General features: G+C 42.0%; 1 protein-coding gene across 1 annotated transcript in view; it reads left to right on the forward strand.

The window, feature by feature from the left end:
- Positions 1 to 535: 535 nt before the first annotated feature.
- Positions 536 to 15,094, forward strand: part of VIP (vasoactive intestinal peptide) — a 61,946-nt gene continuing 47,387 nt past the window's right edge. The window contains exons 1-2 of the mRNA XM_086926907.1: positions 536 to 792; positions 2,375 to 2,491. Coding sequence (XP_086783033.1) covers positions 2,385 to 2,491 — 107 coding nt within the window. The 5' untranslated portion in view covers positions 536 to 792; positions 2,375 to 2,384. The remainder of the gene's footprint in view (positions 793 to 2,374; positions 2,492 to 15,094) is intronic.

The raw sequence follows: 15,094 nt of genomic DNA on the forward strand, positions 1-15,094 counted from the left end.
ACGGTTCATGAAAACATAAATCAAAACACTGTATTCAACAGTGGGACAAAAAACATGCTTCCGTTGCACTCTGCACCTAGGTAGTTTCATAGCGCTGCAGCGTCAGCTACAAATTGTATTCCTCTCAAATTGATGAAAGTCTGAACACACTTGCCAGCATTTGCACCAACGACTATCAGTGTGCACTCGCACCTCTGCGTGGTGCATTAGCCCACTGAACCACCTTGGCCTTGAGCTTTGTCGCCCCACATGCTATTGGCCCTCACTCAGATGTAAGATCTCGTTCACTGTGGAAACGTCCCGCGTCGGATGCCTCTCATTGCTCTAAATCAATGTTAAAACAAATGTCCCCAATCAGTAGAGTGCGCGGAGCCAAGGGTCACGTGGGCCCCGCCTCAACTCCGCGCTGGGAGTAGATGACGTCCGCGGAGCGCCCCCTGGGAGCAGCAGTGACGTCCTCCGGCGCGAATAACCCGATTGCCTTTTGTGAGGCAGATGCGGGATTCTATAAAACGAGCCCCTGCCATGGCTGAGCAGAGCTGTGCAGTGAGGCGAGCTGGCTGCACCAGAGAAGCGAGACGTCGGTACAGGGACCTGCAGCAGGAGAAGAGGCCCGTGCGCACTCTCTGCAGCCCAAACTCTCACCTCCCGCAGCTGAGGACGGGTTCAGCACCGCGGAGGTTGGAGAGCGACCTGTTTGAGAGCGCAGGGTAGAGGCAGCACCCTTCCCAGCCCCTCCAAGGTGGTGCAGTGTCCCAGCTGCAGGGAACCAGACGATCCCGCGCTGACACCGTGAGTAGCTATTCACATTTTATTGTGCACATAAACTACTATGAACAAACAAGAACTGTTCGCAAACTTGTATTAACAAAAATAGAAACTTTATACGGATATACTTCAGTAGTGTCATGGAAAGCTCAACCGTGCCTACTAAACCAATCGATATGTTCACTAGTAGGTGCGGCACGGTTCATTTAAAATAATGACATTTAGATCTTGAAAAGAGACCTCCACGTTGACGTCTCTTTCAATACCTCGCTCAAGACGGCGACTTATAGCTCCGCACGAATGTGCTTGCGGCTCTATGTACTGTACCAGACACTTTAAGATACTAACTATTCATTTTGATAAAGCGAATGCCACTTTTCGACACGTTTACACATCTAACTTTAGGGCAATGCATGGTTTTCATTACATTCCACCATTAAGAATAAACATTGACAGTTTGAGCTTTGAGCATAGAGCTTAGTTTTGTGTGCCCAGGGTACTTCGCGCACTTTAATACAGTGTTATCTGGCTGCCTTGTGGCACTTTGCACCAACGTTTCAAAGCCTTAAACCTATTCTTATTACATTGTTAATACTCGATGTGTGTCCTAAATGTTAAAGGACAGTCATATTGCAGCTTGTGCACACACGGGGTATTTTGGTGGGGCTACCGGTATAGTATTTGCTGCTGCTGGAATTTAAACTTTCTAGTTTCCGGCTAGGCGTGTGTAAGGGGCGGACGCGTCTTTTGTGAAGAAACCCAGTCAGTTTTAACTATTAAAAAACTCTGGTCCGATGACATTGTCTTATAGGCTTGTGTATTGTTGCATATTAAGGACGTGTGTCGCCTTCTACTGCATGGTGAGACGCAAGGTCCGGGGGAGGTGGATGGTTTGGGGCGGGGGTGCTTCACCTCGACTCAGATACCATCCTCGCTTTTATCTGGAAATTAATAACGTTTCTCTAGACACACCTAATGCATGTTTTCGGAGCTTGCGTCCAACAAGGGAGTGGAGTGACACTTTGCCCCCCACACCCTATAGTCCATGGACTTTGTCCTCCGTTTCCACTTTGTTTTCCCCGATCCCCGGGCAAAAATATGTTTCCCACTCCGTCATCTATTACAGTGTATTTTGCCCTCAACTTTAGGCAGTGCGCCTCCATCTCCTCCGACAGTCGCCTTCTGTTTAGTCCCCACCATTAAGCCGTGGGCATTGCCCTGTCCCAGCAGTCCCCTTCCACTTTCTGTTCAGCACCCGCACTCAGCTCAGGCAGTGGGAAGCTTCTTACGCATCTCACTCGCGCGCTCAAAGGCGCAGCCGTGCCTCGTGGGGGTAGCATCTTCTCAACGAGCAGCGGTGTCCTCAGGGTTTACACATTTCCGCTTGTTACACGTTTTCAGGCGTTTGGCTGCATGTGGGAAGGTGCGGGGGCTTGCAGTGTCTTTAACGTAATAATTACACTGCGCTGTGCTTTCCTCTGCTACTGGCAGCTGCCTAAACTGACAGACACATGCAGATATTTGCGTTGATTCCTTTTAACGACAGATGCCATCAAAAAATCTAACGTGCACGTGAGTGATGCTTGTTTCTTATTTTCTCTGTTAGAGCCTCAGTGATGGAGCACCGGAGCAGCGTGCAGTTGCTGCTGTCTTTCGCTTTGTTTAGTTTCCTTTACTTCCGGGCACACGCGCTGCCGGCGTTGGGCACGTACTCAGCCATGAGGTAAGTGTTGACCAGGACCAAAAAAAACCCTGTTCCTAGGCAATATAGTTTTATGGTTAACTTCACTGCCTGCTTCAGATTAGATACACTTTAAAAAAGTGACGTGTCTGCAATAGTTTGTAAAAAAAAAATGTTCACGGGCCAAAGTTTTGTTCTTAAGAGCCTGCCTACCCACTGCTAGGATTGGCGAATACCAAAGCTGTCTGATATTAATTCCACTTTATGTCTCCTTTGTCCACTACTATACACTTCCTGTGTTTGTACCTCATCCTTGAAGTTTTTTCATCCATGCCATTACCCTGTGCCACTGTCCCCCCCCCCCCCCCATCGTTCTCCATTTCTCCCTATTTGAATCCATTCTGTCTGTCTCTTGGTCTAAGCCAACGTCTGATAATGAAACATAAGTTCGTTCCACAAAATTTAGGGACAGTGCCAACCACCTGCAAACACTGGCACACATTAAGCACTGCATGGCAGCCACCTTTCCCTAGTAGAAATCGCCAGATGTCCTCAGCCTAAGATGTAATTGCCATGACAACAATGAAGGGCCGGATTTAGAGTGAATGGGTTACTCTATCACAAAGGGATGGATAGATATCCTGTCTGCCTTCTTTCAAGTGCCTTTGGATATAATTCAGTTATACTTAGCTGGACTGAACATCCATCAGGTTTGTGATAGAGTAACCTTCCCTGAAACTCTAAATGAGGCTCTAAGTAACCTTGTTATGGGAGCTTTTAAAAGTGCTTGTTGAAGGACCCATTACATGGCCTGATATTGTCCAGTGACCCTGACTTTTATGAATTTAGGTCTAATTTAGACTTTAGTGATAAGCCAAAGTTCTCCAGCATTTGAAAGAAAATCTAAATATGGTTTAAAATCCACCAGCTGAATTTCCTCCACCATACTGTCCCTACAATGGAGGAAATGTAGCAGGTGGATTCTCCCTTACATCAAGTTCCCTACACAAATTGGGTATTTTTCAGCTACGATCTATCTCTGAAAGAGACCCAAGCTTTGCAAACATATCACCAAGCCCCAAAAGTCAGTGATAACTGCAAGCCTCCAGAGTGTTGAAAGCACCTTAAGTTTTGCTCTCTCACATTGGTGGTCTATTTTGTTCCATTCAATATTCATTCATCTGTGTCATAACTCACAGCCTTCAGAAAATGCCAGGAACTCGCATATCTCATGTGAAGCCTTGTTTTGAGACTCTGCCTAGAGTTGAAGAAGCTAGCTAATATAACGAGAACCATCAGATACTCTTTAGATCAAAGATACTAAGATCAAAGATACTTTTTGCCAAGTTTTACAAAAAACGTTTGATTGAATTATTCCCCAAAATTAAACGTGAATCTATATGTAGGTAAATATAATACACATACAGCAAAATTACATTGTAGTATCACTATTCAAGGCTATTATAAGGGGTGCAATCACAATAGAATAGATAATTGTGTAGATTTTAACACAGCCTGTTCCAGAGCTTTGCTTTCACATGGTATTCTATAGGTATTTACCTAGTCGTAAATCACCAGCGGTCGGGAAAAGCATGTCTGTTTGGTGACAACATTCACTGTGCGTTTCCTTTACTAGCCAACCACAAAGCAGTTGGAAAATTCATACACTTTTCCTTTTTGCCTAGCATTATTTACCACACTTACTAACTTTCATTTAGGCGTTTCAGGCGTGAGTCTGACAGTCTCTTGTCTAATAAAGACATTTATAGAGCGCCTGGATGGAGTACGCCATCTCGGCGTGTCCCCGCGCTAAGAGAGAGGAAAAAGACTCATAAGGGGGGTGAAAAACAGTGCGAAAAAGCACAGGGCAGTAAGAGACTATAAGGAGAACAAATGGGTTTTAGGTTTCCGTCGGAAAATAGTCTCCGAAGGCTCCAGGCGGAGATCGATGGGAAGTTTATTCCATGCTGTGGCAGCCGCCACTCTGAATGACCGACCTCCCATTTTTTCTCTCCTGTAGCGGTGGGTCACAAGCGTGCCCATACTACTGGATCTCAGTGATCTGCGTGGCTCGTACCTGGTAACCAGCCCTGTCAGATAGCCGGGGGCTTTATGCCATATGATCTGATGACATATTAGGAGTGCATTGTATTTTATTCTTTTATTCACTGGAAGCCAGTGGAGGGCAACCAGGGAGGCTTTGGAGTTTGCTCTTCGTGGGAGTCTAAGCACTAGGCGGGCTGCAAACGTCGCTCTCCGTGCAGCTCAAGTACTCAAACTACATGGAGAGTGACATTAGGGACGAGACCGCCAGACTCACAAGCTCAATATTTTGGGGACAAAATTGGATCTCTCAGATGCATGGACTGCCTTATCGACGTTGCGTAAGATACTGAATCACTTTGTGGGTTGGAAATATCACCACAAAAGAAAGGTCTTTAGCAAAAAGGACATAGCCTTGAGTAAGTCGCGGGACGATTTCCCTTTGTAAGCGAAGAAACACGTGTTGGCTGTCTGAATCAAGACCAAAGGAGTAAAAAAATAAGAATTGAAATAACCGGTGTCTAATTTGTGCTTACATTGTGCACTTAACAAATTGTTGATACACCTATGACATGTGCTGAGAATATTTCTTTGTATATTTTGTTGGCTTTGGTTGCAATTTTGTGGAGGTTGGTGGTTCTCCTCACCTTACAGCACCGTCTTCCAAATAAGTGGTTTTATGTACAAAAACATGTGTTATTCTCCTGAGTGGTGCCAATATACCTAAGGATTATACCAATGTTCATTAGTAGTTGCAAAGTTCTTTTGTGGTTGCAATCCCTGTAATTTGAAAATCATAGGGTTTGCAAAGGCAAGGGGTGTGTCTTTATTACAAAAGTCATTTCAGGAGCGGAAGATTCTTTCCCCTTTCTAATGCCTGTCCTCCCTATTAGGCTGTTGGCTACAGCTCATCCATTGCCAAGGTCTAGTGCCAGGAAGCCCCCTTTTTCGGGGCAGCCATACGCTTTATAAGTCCCCTTAACATAACTCATGAAAGGAGTTTTACAATCCTTTGCAAACTGCAAATAAGAGGAGGTGTGAAAGGGACATCCCCCACCTACTTCTGATTCTGAAAGGCTTGTATTAATGGTATATGACTGCAATTGCATGTGCAAACCGTTGATGAGTTACTTACCCTGAGTTGAGGTGGTAGCTGATCCGCAAGGGTGAAGAGGTCCCGTAAGAATCACTCCCCCATAGTAATTGTTTTGGGAGCCTCGAGGGGAGAATGCAGCAACCTGGTCTCCCTTGAAGTTTTCCAAAACAAAAACATTTTATTTAAAATAAAAATGCATTGCTGGTTTATTCAAGGAACACAGGCTGCTTTAAAAAATTGATTTCTATTTTGGAATGTAGCCATAGGGATGGTGGTCTTCTGTCCCTTACAGGGCACCATCCCTGTGATTGTAGCCACTCAAAATGGGTCGGGCATTGCGATCTGCTTTATGAATAATATTTGGCTTGGTCATTATGTGCCCTCCTGTGATTCGGTATTTTGTGAACCAACCTATTAGTACATTGGTCAGTTTACAAAATATTACTAGACTCACAAAAAGTTGCGTGCACAGGATAAAAACACTTTTGGTGAAAGACGTATCACAATAAAATGGAAGTGCTTATTACTTCGTAGGTGCAAGAGGGCTTTTTTGTACATTACTAGATGCCTACAATCCATTTGTAATTAATGTGCATAATGAAATAATGTATAATTGTGAGGTGTCTGTGATCTACTCCAAATGTATAGCAGCAAGGCTGATTATTCGAGTGCTAGACATGAAAAAGGAGTGCCCTACAAGGATGCCTACCTTTCTGCAGGGTCAGTTGTACATTTTACAATTTCATTGTCTTGATTAGTTTGAATAAGCAAAGAAAGCGCACTTCCTGTTTTTAAAGATATGTTAAATAAATGTAAATCCAGTATTTGTAAAACGCTAACAATTACCCAAAGGCGTCAAGGCGCTGAGGGCCTTCAGGAAGAATAAGTGAGCTATTGCCCAGAGTCACATGGTGCTGGGCTGACCTGCCGCCTGCAATCAAACCGCGAGCCCCGTATTCCGGCATTAGTCGCCCTGGCCACTGTGCCATACCTCTTACGATGTTGAGATGTGCATCAGTGTGGAGGGATGAGTGAGACAAAGACATTTGTTAAAAAAAAATGTTTTTGCGACAGATGTCAATCTACAAACTTTCCCAACATTTTTGCAGTGTATTTATATAGACGCACAACCATTGTGGAGGCAAATCATTCTGTGTTCAAGGGCCTAAGCTTGAGAATGAACTACTTTTGGATCTAAGGTGCGTTGAGGGTCTTCTCCTCTTAGAGTGAAAGCTAAAAATGCATTTTCTTTGTGAATCTTCTATATGTTTTACCTTTTCTGGAGTGTCAGTCTGCCCTCCGCTCCATTTCCTAGTTCTTTACACCATTGTGGCCCTGGGTGTGGGAGTGGTTAGTAATTAAATAAAAAAACATAAAAACACAAGTTCATATTTATTCTTGTCAGTATCCCACATATAATACAACTTATTGGGCCCTTTTGTTATACATTGTAGGTGTGGGTTATGCTTGTAGTACGCTTGCCTTGCTCTTGATTGCCAGGAGTATGCCTTTTTGTACCTATAAGTCACGACAAAGTCTAATAACTCTGGCTTGAATTAGTCAACACTATATGGTGCTTTTCTGAAGCATTAATCCTTTCCGCTAGGGCTAAGTTGATACATTTGTCTTAAAGTTGGCTGATGCCCTACATTTATTATCCTCTTGTGCCCCACCCAGTTTCCTTATCTCAAGTCCAACTATATTGTCAGCTACCCAGAGGGAATTCCAGCAAAGCAGATTTAAGGCAATTGTTTCGGATCTTCTAACAATATATTCAATAATGGCATAATATATTTTATCATCTATGACTGCAGATAAATTGATACTTCTGTATTCTCACTATTGTAACTCCAGTACGTTTACCTTTAGTGTATTTGGGTAATTACCTAGTCACCAACTTAGCAGACTGACCAACAACACCTTTAATAGATGTACACGTTTATATGTTCAATGCATGCAGAAAGTAATCGAGTTTTTAGCCAGTTTATTGAGAATAGTAGCAAGTTTGACACAACATTCAGTGCGTAAAGTAATTCAATAAATGAAGTCTGCTCTGTTCCCTCTGACTTAATTAAGCATTATTAATTATATTTTTTCCAGTCATATTCTAGACCTTTTTTATTATCTACATTTTTACCCTTGGGCAAATTGCTCCATCATATATTGCTTTCTCCCATTTACTGATTTATAAAGGAGTATGGTTTTTTTTGTGATAGTTTCTTACAATAAGTGGCCCCCGGACTCCACAGCACAGCAATTTGATGTTGACACCTGACATTAAAAGTACACATTTTTTATGGGATGCTTGATAAGGAAATTAATTTTACCTTCATTTCTAGATCTGCACACACCTCGTGTGAAGCGGATGATTGGACCTGTTTTTCTCTATAAGATGATATGTCTGTCCAGGTCTTCTTGTGCAAGACCATGTCTATCCAGTCTTTGAATAGTGAATTTCCAATACCTTCTCCAATAAGAAGTCCACAGCTCAATCCTTTTAATATTAACACCCTCTTGCTTGCACATGAACAGGTTGTTATGACACTTATGACATTCTAAAAAAATGTCTGCTGCCTTTGGCTAAGTTAACACTAAACAAATACCACAAGTCCACACACATACCTACATGTATACATGATCGATTCCATAGATTGCCACTGTTGTATTAAAACAGTTACATTTCTGAACAATAGAATTTAGCCTAAACTTCTAACAAAGTTTAACACTTTTGTATATGTCCATGTCAAAGTTCAACATTTGCATTGAAAGCATGGTTTCCTAATATTCCCTGGGTCCTTTGCACCTCTTCACCTTTTACCCATGCTCCTCAGACAGCGTGATCGTGGTAGGTGACATCAACCTCATTTTTAATTTAGCACAAGGCATCCATGCACCAGAATTTATTAATAAATTAGTAATCTTCAAATGAGCCTAACAATTCACTTAAAAGATATTTCTTCTTGTTTAGCCTCTCTGTGGGTGATACCATTTTGGTGCAATCCCAGGTTTCCTACCCTAAAATAATCTGAGATTGTGTCAAATTCCATAGGTGGATGCACGAGAATGCCCACGCTCCACCCATGGAATGCCTACCGTTAGGAAATGTTACAACGCAAAAGAAGCCACTGCATTCCATTAACTTTTTAAAGAAAGTCATGCAAGCCGGTGCAACTAGCCTCTTGCATTGCTTTGTAAATACCATTTAAGGACTTGTGTTGCCTTTCAATCACTTGTGTCATGCAACCACAACACAAGTCCTTAATTGATCTGGCACTGAATTTTGAGACTTCACAGGATTCCACTTGTCCCTTCTACTGGTGTAAGAAAGTTTTTCTTGGTTTAGAACAGCAACATGCACAATTTGAGTACAATTGAGCACACTGATTATCAACTTAATTACAAAGGGGCAGAAGTACTGTCCTCTTTATGGTTACAAACGTTGCGATTCAGAGTTTGAAAATACAAACCAGAGTTTTCCTATGTTTCAATACTATTTTACAAGTCTGTAAAATTTTGCTGCTCCTAAAATGGGATTAAGTCTAGATACCAACTCAGTATTTGGAAGGATCGAGTTTTCATGTCCCTTCCATATATATCATTTGGATCCAATGTGTCAATGGTTTGTGACCCTAATCACAGTTGCACATTATTGAGACGTTGCCCCAAATTGGAGTGGTAGCTCAACTGCAAAAGTTCATGGGTGACTTGTGGAAAATGTTTCTGTAAAAGTAGGCAGTAGTCCTATGGGCAGTAGCTAACTCTCCTAGACATTTTTTAAATGAGAAAACATTTTTTTCCAAAAAAGCAGTCGTATTTCCTTAACGGAAATCAGGCTGCTTAAAAATGGTTTATTTATTCAAATACAATCAAAAGGTATTTGTAGACCACCATATTTGTGACTGTATCCAATTTGACTGAGTTACAATTTGTGACCTACTTGATAAATACTAATTATGTGTGTTGGATTGCTGCACACTGCAATTCCAATATGACCTCTTAGTACATAGGGGCTCATTAGGATTGCGGTTAATCTGCATCCTCTGGGCCGGCGGAAGCCACCGCCGGCCCGGAGGATGTGGATTAACCACTGCGGACTGAAAAAAGACCCCCCGCCAGATTAGGATGGCTGGGGGATCTTTTTTCCGTCCGCCGATTTTCCGCCACGGTCGCCTTCCGACCGCTGCAGAAAAGCTCTAACATGGCTGGCGGTGTCTATCAGACACCGCCAGCCATATTAGGATGTCAGCGGTCCTATGCCTTTAGACAGCGGCATTTCCGCCGTGGAAAGGCATATGGACTTTTCTTTGGGGGCCCGTTGCGGGCCCCCAGGGGCGAATGGGGGGTGGGGGTTGCACATGGGGGGTAACTATGGTACCCGCCTGCCTTTGCATACGCGAAGCGGCAGGCACCACACGGTGCCTGCAGCTTCGTGCACGCAACGGAAAACATGGTTGTTTCAACATTGCGGCGTGTGCTGCTTCAAGCAGCACCCGCCGCAATGTTAAAAATACAGGATGTGACCGCCAGGGTGGCGGTCACATCCTAATTAGCACAGAGGGACCGCCGCTGCCCCTGCGGACGGTCTCTCCTCCTCTGGGGTGGCGGACGGACGCAGGTCCGTCCGCCATTCTAATGAGCCCCATAGTTTGGTTCGCAACATTCAGTACTATTCAACCAATGCGATAATGCAACTGGCCCAATGTTCCTACCATTCATTTCCTCAATCTCTTTATTGCCAGTTCAGCAATGCCTGCCTGGATTAGCTACTTACAGATTTAATCAACATTGGTGCCTCATACTAAGGAACAGAGTTTCCACCTTGGATTCTACCATAGACTTAACATTGTCTGCCAGGAAATGTCAATAGCTAAAAGAATTGTAATTGTACATCCCATCAACGATCTGAAAACAGTAATCCAGGCATTTTCCAACTCAGCCCTGGATAATGTGAGGGCTCTACTCAGTTGGAGTTAGACAAGTCCTTGTCCACTTTAAATGAGCTGCTGTATTCCTTCATCAGGCTGGTCATAGACATCCACTACCCCATTTCAATCCCTATTGTTAGGCTGGGTTATATGGCTCAAAAATGGTTGTCTCTGGAGAGCAGCAGTTCTCATTCTTTGCTAGATATAACCTACTTCACAAATGAAAGCTCTTGGCTCAAGTTTCTACATGAGTCTGCAATCACATAGTAGAGCTCCCTTCTGGCAAAGCACATTCTGCCTGTTTTCATTTTAGGATGCTGTTGAAAGTTCATCTTTTTCACTTTAACATACGCAGTAATTGAATTGTTTATTTATGTGTTCTGCAATTTATAATAACTATTATCATTGTTATTTTTTTAATTATTATTATTCTTTGTTTTGTTTCTTTTCTCACAATTTAGTAATTTTGTAAACAGCTCTGGTTCCTATGACATGGAATGGGCTTTTCATTTAAAAAAAGGAAAATTAAATAAAATTAAATAGACTAAGGCCTGGGAAACTCTAAAAAATCTGTCATTTAAAACATTTGTCTAGGTACTGACTGGCTAATTTAAGCACTGAAAATTGAAGTTAAGATTTTTATTCACTGGGTCTTTCCTCATAATCACATGAATGAATTCTACTGCCATTAGGAACAGCTTAGAAGGAGTCGTGGAACATATTTATAAGTCTTGTATACATCCATAGTAGTCAGATAATATGTTAGTTCGTACTCTACATATGGAGTGCTGGAGCTGTAGTTAAATCAGTTACCTCGAGTAATGTGCATACCCTACTCCTTCATGACAACACTTAGATACACTTTTTGGCACAAATATTTTTGGTTATATGTTTAAGATAATATTGTATCGTTTGCTCCAGTTACTAAACTGAAAATTCCACTTACTACATTTTTGTTTGACTTGGCCCTCACATTTGTCACCCATAAAATGTTGCTTTCATCCCTCCTATTTCCTGAACCCGTTGTTGTTGGTCTTTGGGACTTTGTGCATTCTTGCCCTACTAACCAGCACTAAAGTGCTTGTGCTCACGCCTTAAAACATGATAACATAGGCCTACACCTAATTGGCACATTCCATTTATTTGTAAGTCTCTAGTAAAGTGGTGCAACATGTACTCAGGGCCTGTTCATTAAATGCCCCTAGTTGGCCTGCATTACTTGTTGTGGCAACACTCTTAGGTAGCCTTTTAAACATGTCTCCCCCATGTCATTGGAGAATGGGTGCAGTTTTAAACTGCCAATTTGATCTGTAAAACCGACCTTTTGTCATCCCAAACCTCCCTTTTTAATAGATATAAGACACCCCTAAGTTATGCCCTCAAGAGCCCATAGTGCAGGGTGAGTGTACAGGGTTGACATGTGCTTTTAATTGTTATATGTCCTGGTAGTGAAAAGCTTCTAAATTCATGTATCACTACTGTGAGGTCTACCTCTCCCATAAGATACCAATGTGTAACCTGATTACATTTGATATGTGACAACTTTTGTTTGGGTGCAGCTAGAAATATCATGTTTGTTCTCTAAAGAATTGTAATATAAAATCCTCTATAATGCTAAAGTCAAATTTTAGGTCACAATTCTGACAAAGGTCATATGTAGAAAGGTGGCATTTTCTTGCCCTAACCATTTAGTGCCCACAGCTTGTGTCATGGGTCACATGACTGTGATTAGAGTGACAGTTGACCTTTGTGTATTTCTCCCAGACAGTAAGAATAAAGAGGACTTGGCATTGGCAGCATGGGCCATCCTGCCAAGATAAGAGGGGCGGAGCTGTTCCCTGCCCCACTTACATTCCAAAGGAGCTGCCTTAGCACACTTACAAAGAAATTCACACTCGTTTTTTGTCAACCCAGACCTCTCGGAGCATGGAATTCGAGGAATGAAATTCCAGTACCCTCTGTGGGGGAAAAACTCTAGAACTTTCTTCCAGTTCAAAACTGCCACCAGGTAACAAATTAGATATAAAATTAGGACCCTCAGATCCACTTTTCAGTTCACTCCTGGACCTGCGGAGGAGCAGAAGGACTGCCTTCTACTTCAGAGGCCTACTATGCTGCTTGAAGATTGATTTATACCTCAGAGGACTACCCTGCTGCTACCAAAGGACTTCCCTGCTGCTTGAGGCCTGCATCATACCTTCAGAGGACTGCCCTGTTGATTGAGGTCAGCCTGGCTGCTTGATCCCAGGACTACCAGAGTGACTCCATGGATCAGATGGCAGACCACCTGTTTGCAGCTACCGAGAACAAAAGTTCCGGAGGCCTACCTGAAAATGCCCAGCTGACCTGCTGCAACTGGACCTGCAACTGGGTCTGTCTGGACCTGCAACTGGACCTAAATGAACCCTGCTGGCACATGCTGGAGTCAGTTCCTGATCCCCAAGAGGTACTTCTTCAGGTCCTAGAACCTTGGCTGGCATCAGTTGAGCTCCTTCTGTTAAATCCCTCAGTTTTGAACTCTGTGCGCCATACTTTGAGAAGGTAACTTTGTCAACAGGACTAACCAGGTCCCTGCATCCGGCCCACATTCCAACACAGTCCGCCTGATCTTGTTTATTTGTCTCAGGCTAACCAGACATTTAGCTCTTTCTGCTTCTTGGCGCTATTTTTACTTAAACTTTCTAAATTGCACTTCGCCGGTTCTGCTGATTGGATTTAATAAGTATTGGTGTCTTCTTATTTATTACATTTTACTCTTTTTTTCTAAATTGTTGTGAACATGTTCTTGTGTTGTGTTTTCACTTTATTACTGTTTGTGTGCTTCATAAATATTTAACACACCACCTCTAAGTTAAGCCTAGCTACTTTTGTTCAAAGCTACCAGAGGGTTAAGCACAGGCTAATTTAGTGACTTTTGTGGATCACTCTAGCAAAGATTATGGTTGTTGCTTGAGAAGGGTTTTCACACTCAATGTTTAAGAGTGCAAAATATTCCGTCTGCTTGATTTATGAGAAATGTATTAATGAAGGAATCTCTGTTGATATTTATCCATATGAATATTTATACATATGGCTGCCGATTCTCAACTATTCTTCCATGACAAATTCTAGCAGCACCCCTGAATTCCAGTAGTAAGCCAAAAGTAAACCAGGAGTAGTCCTGGTTTACTCCTGACATTCATGAGCTACCCAAGAGGACAGCAAGAATGAATCACACCTACTAACGCACCAGTTGTTAGTGAGTAAGACTCTTTGCCAGCAAGTAAAATACATGTGGGAATTAAGCAAATTAAAATAATTAAGTATTATTCTTTTTATTACAGGTAAATTTAAAGATTCTCTTCATGATCAAATAAAAAATATTTTTCCAAAGTTTTATTGAACATCAGTGTAGAGGTTCTATTTGCATTTCTTTGCAAACTTCTCAAAAAATCTACAGAGCCCATCTTTCAATGTGCCTATCACCTACTAGGTGATCTACTGCCAGGAACATTCCACCTATTGTTACTCATATCAGTATGGATCTGCTAGCGTAGTTAGTTTACCCAAATGGCATTATTTGAAAAAGGAATTTACTATACATTGTTTGTTTTTGATGGGTTGCTGCTACTTTTTACCACTTTCATGCGTCGGACTGCCCCCAGCCATTCGACGTCACGGTTGGTGTCTGCAGAGGACGGCCGGTCGAAGCGGTTAAAAAACGTTTTTAGGGGCATATAGTGGATCAAGAAAAAGCATATAGATAATGCTTTTGGTTCCAGAAATGTCACTAACTTGCCTTTCATATTTATGACTCCAAGTACTCATCACACACTTACATAAACCAGAAAACATTTCAGATGGTGAGTGCAACACCTCCAAGAGGAAGTTCTGTATTTGTTGAAGTTCAGTAGTCGTGCTTTAGCTCTTGTTCCATCCTCTTTTATTACATTTAATTTGTTACTGCTAAAGTTCTTCATGTCTAATTAAAATGTTTACTTTGAAGTATCATACTTGTTTCATCTGTTTATTTCTAGATGAAATATACTAATTAAGAGTAACACATTTCTGAAGCATTAAAATCCGTTTAGTCAGTTTCTGGCAATGTATTTTAAAAACTTAATCAAAAAATAAATGAGGATTATCACTTACATATCAATATATTTTAAAGATGACGTTTGGAAAAGAATGACATAGGTCAAAATACTGAATAAATGAAATTGATACTGAAGCCAAATTGTGAAGTTGTAATTTACTATTTTTAAATAGACGACCAAGCATTGAGGAGTTCTGCCAGTTCTCTACATTGCACACATATACCCTAAAATCATCTGAAAATAGGAAAAACCTATTGCATACTAACTGAAAATGTGAGTATGTAAGCAGACACAAATATATGAATGTTTTGAAGATCCTTCAAGATGAGGGTGTGTTCAGTTAGATTACTTTTATTATTATTTTATTCTCCTGGGGAGAGGAGGGGGCCTAACGGCTAGGGCGGTCGATCTCTAATCTGGGGAACTGGGGTTGAGTCTCGGCAATGACGCTGAACATCCTGTGATTCTGGGAAAATCACTTAATCTCCCCGTGCCTAACAAAAAT

This window comes from Lissotriton vulgaris, chromosome 6 (genome assembly GCF_964263255.1).
Source record: "Lissotriton vulgaris chromosome 6, aLisVul1.2, whole genome shotgun sequence".
NCBI classification, from domain to species: Eukaryota; Metazoa; Chordata; class Amphibia; order Caudata; family Salamandridae; genus Lissotriton; species Lissotriton vulgaris.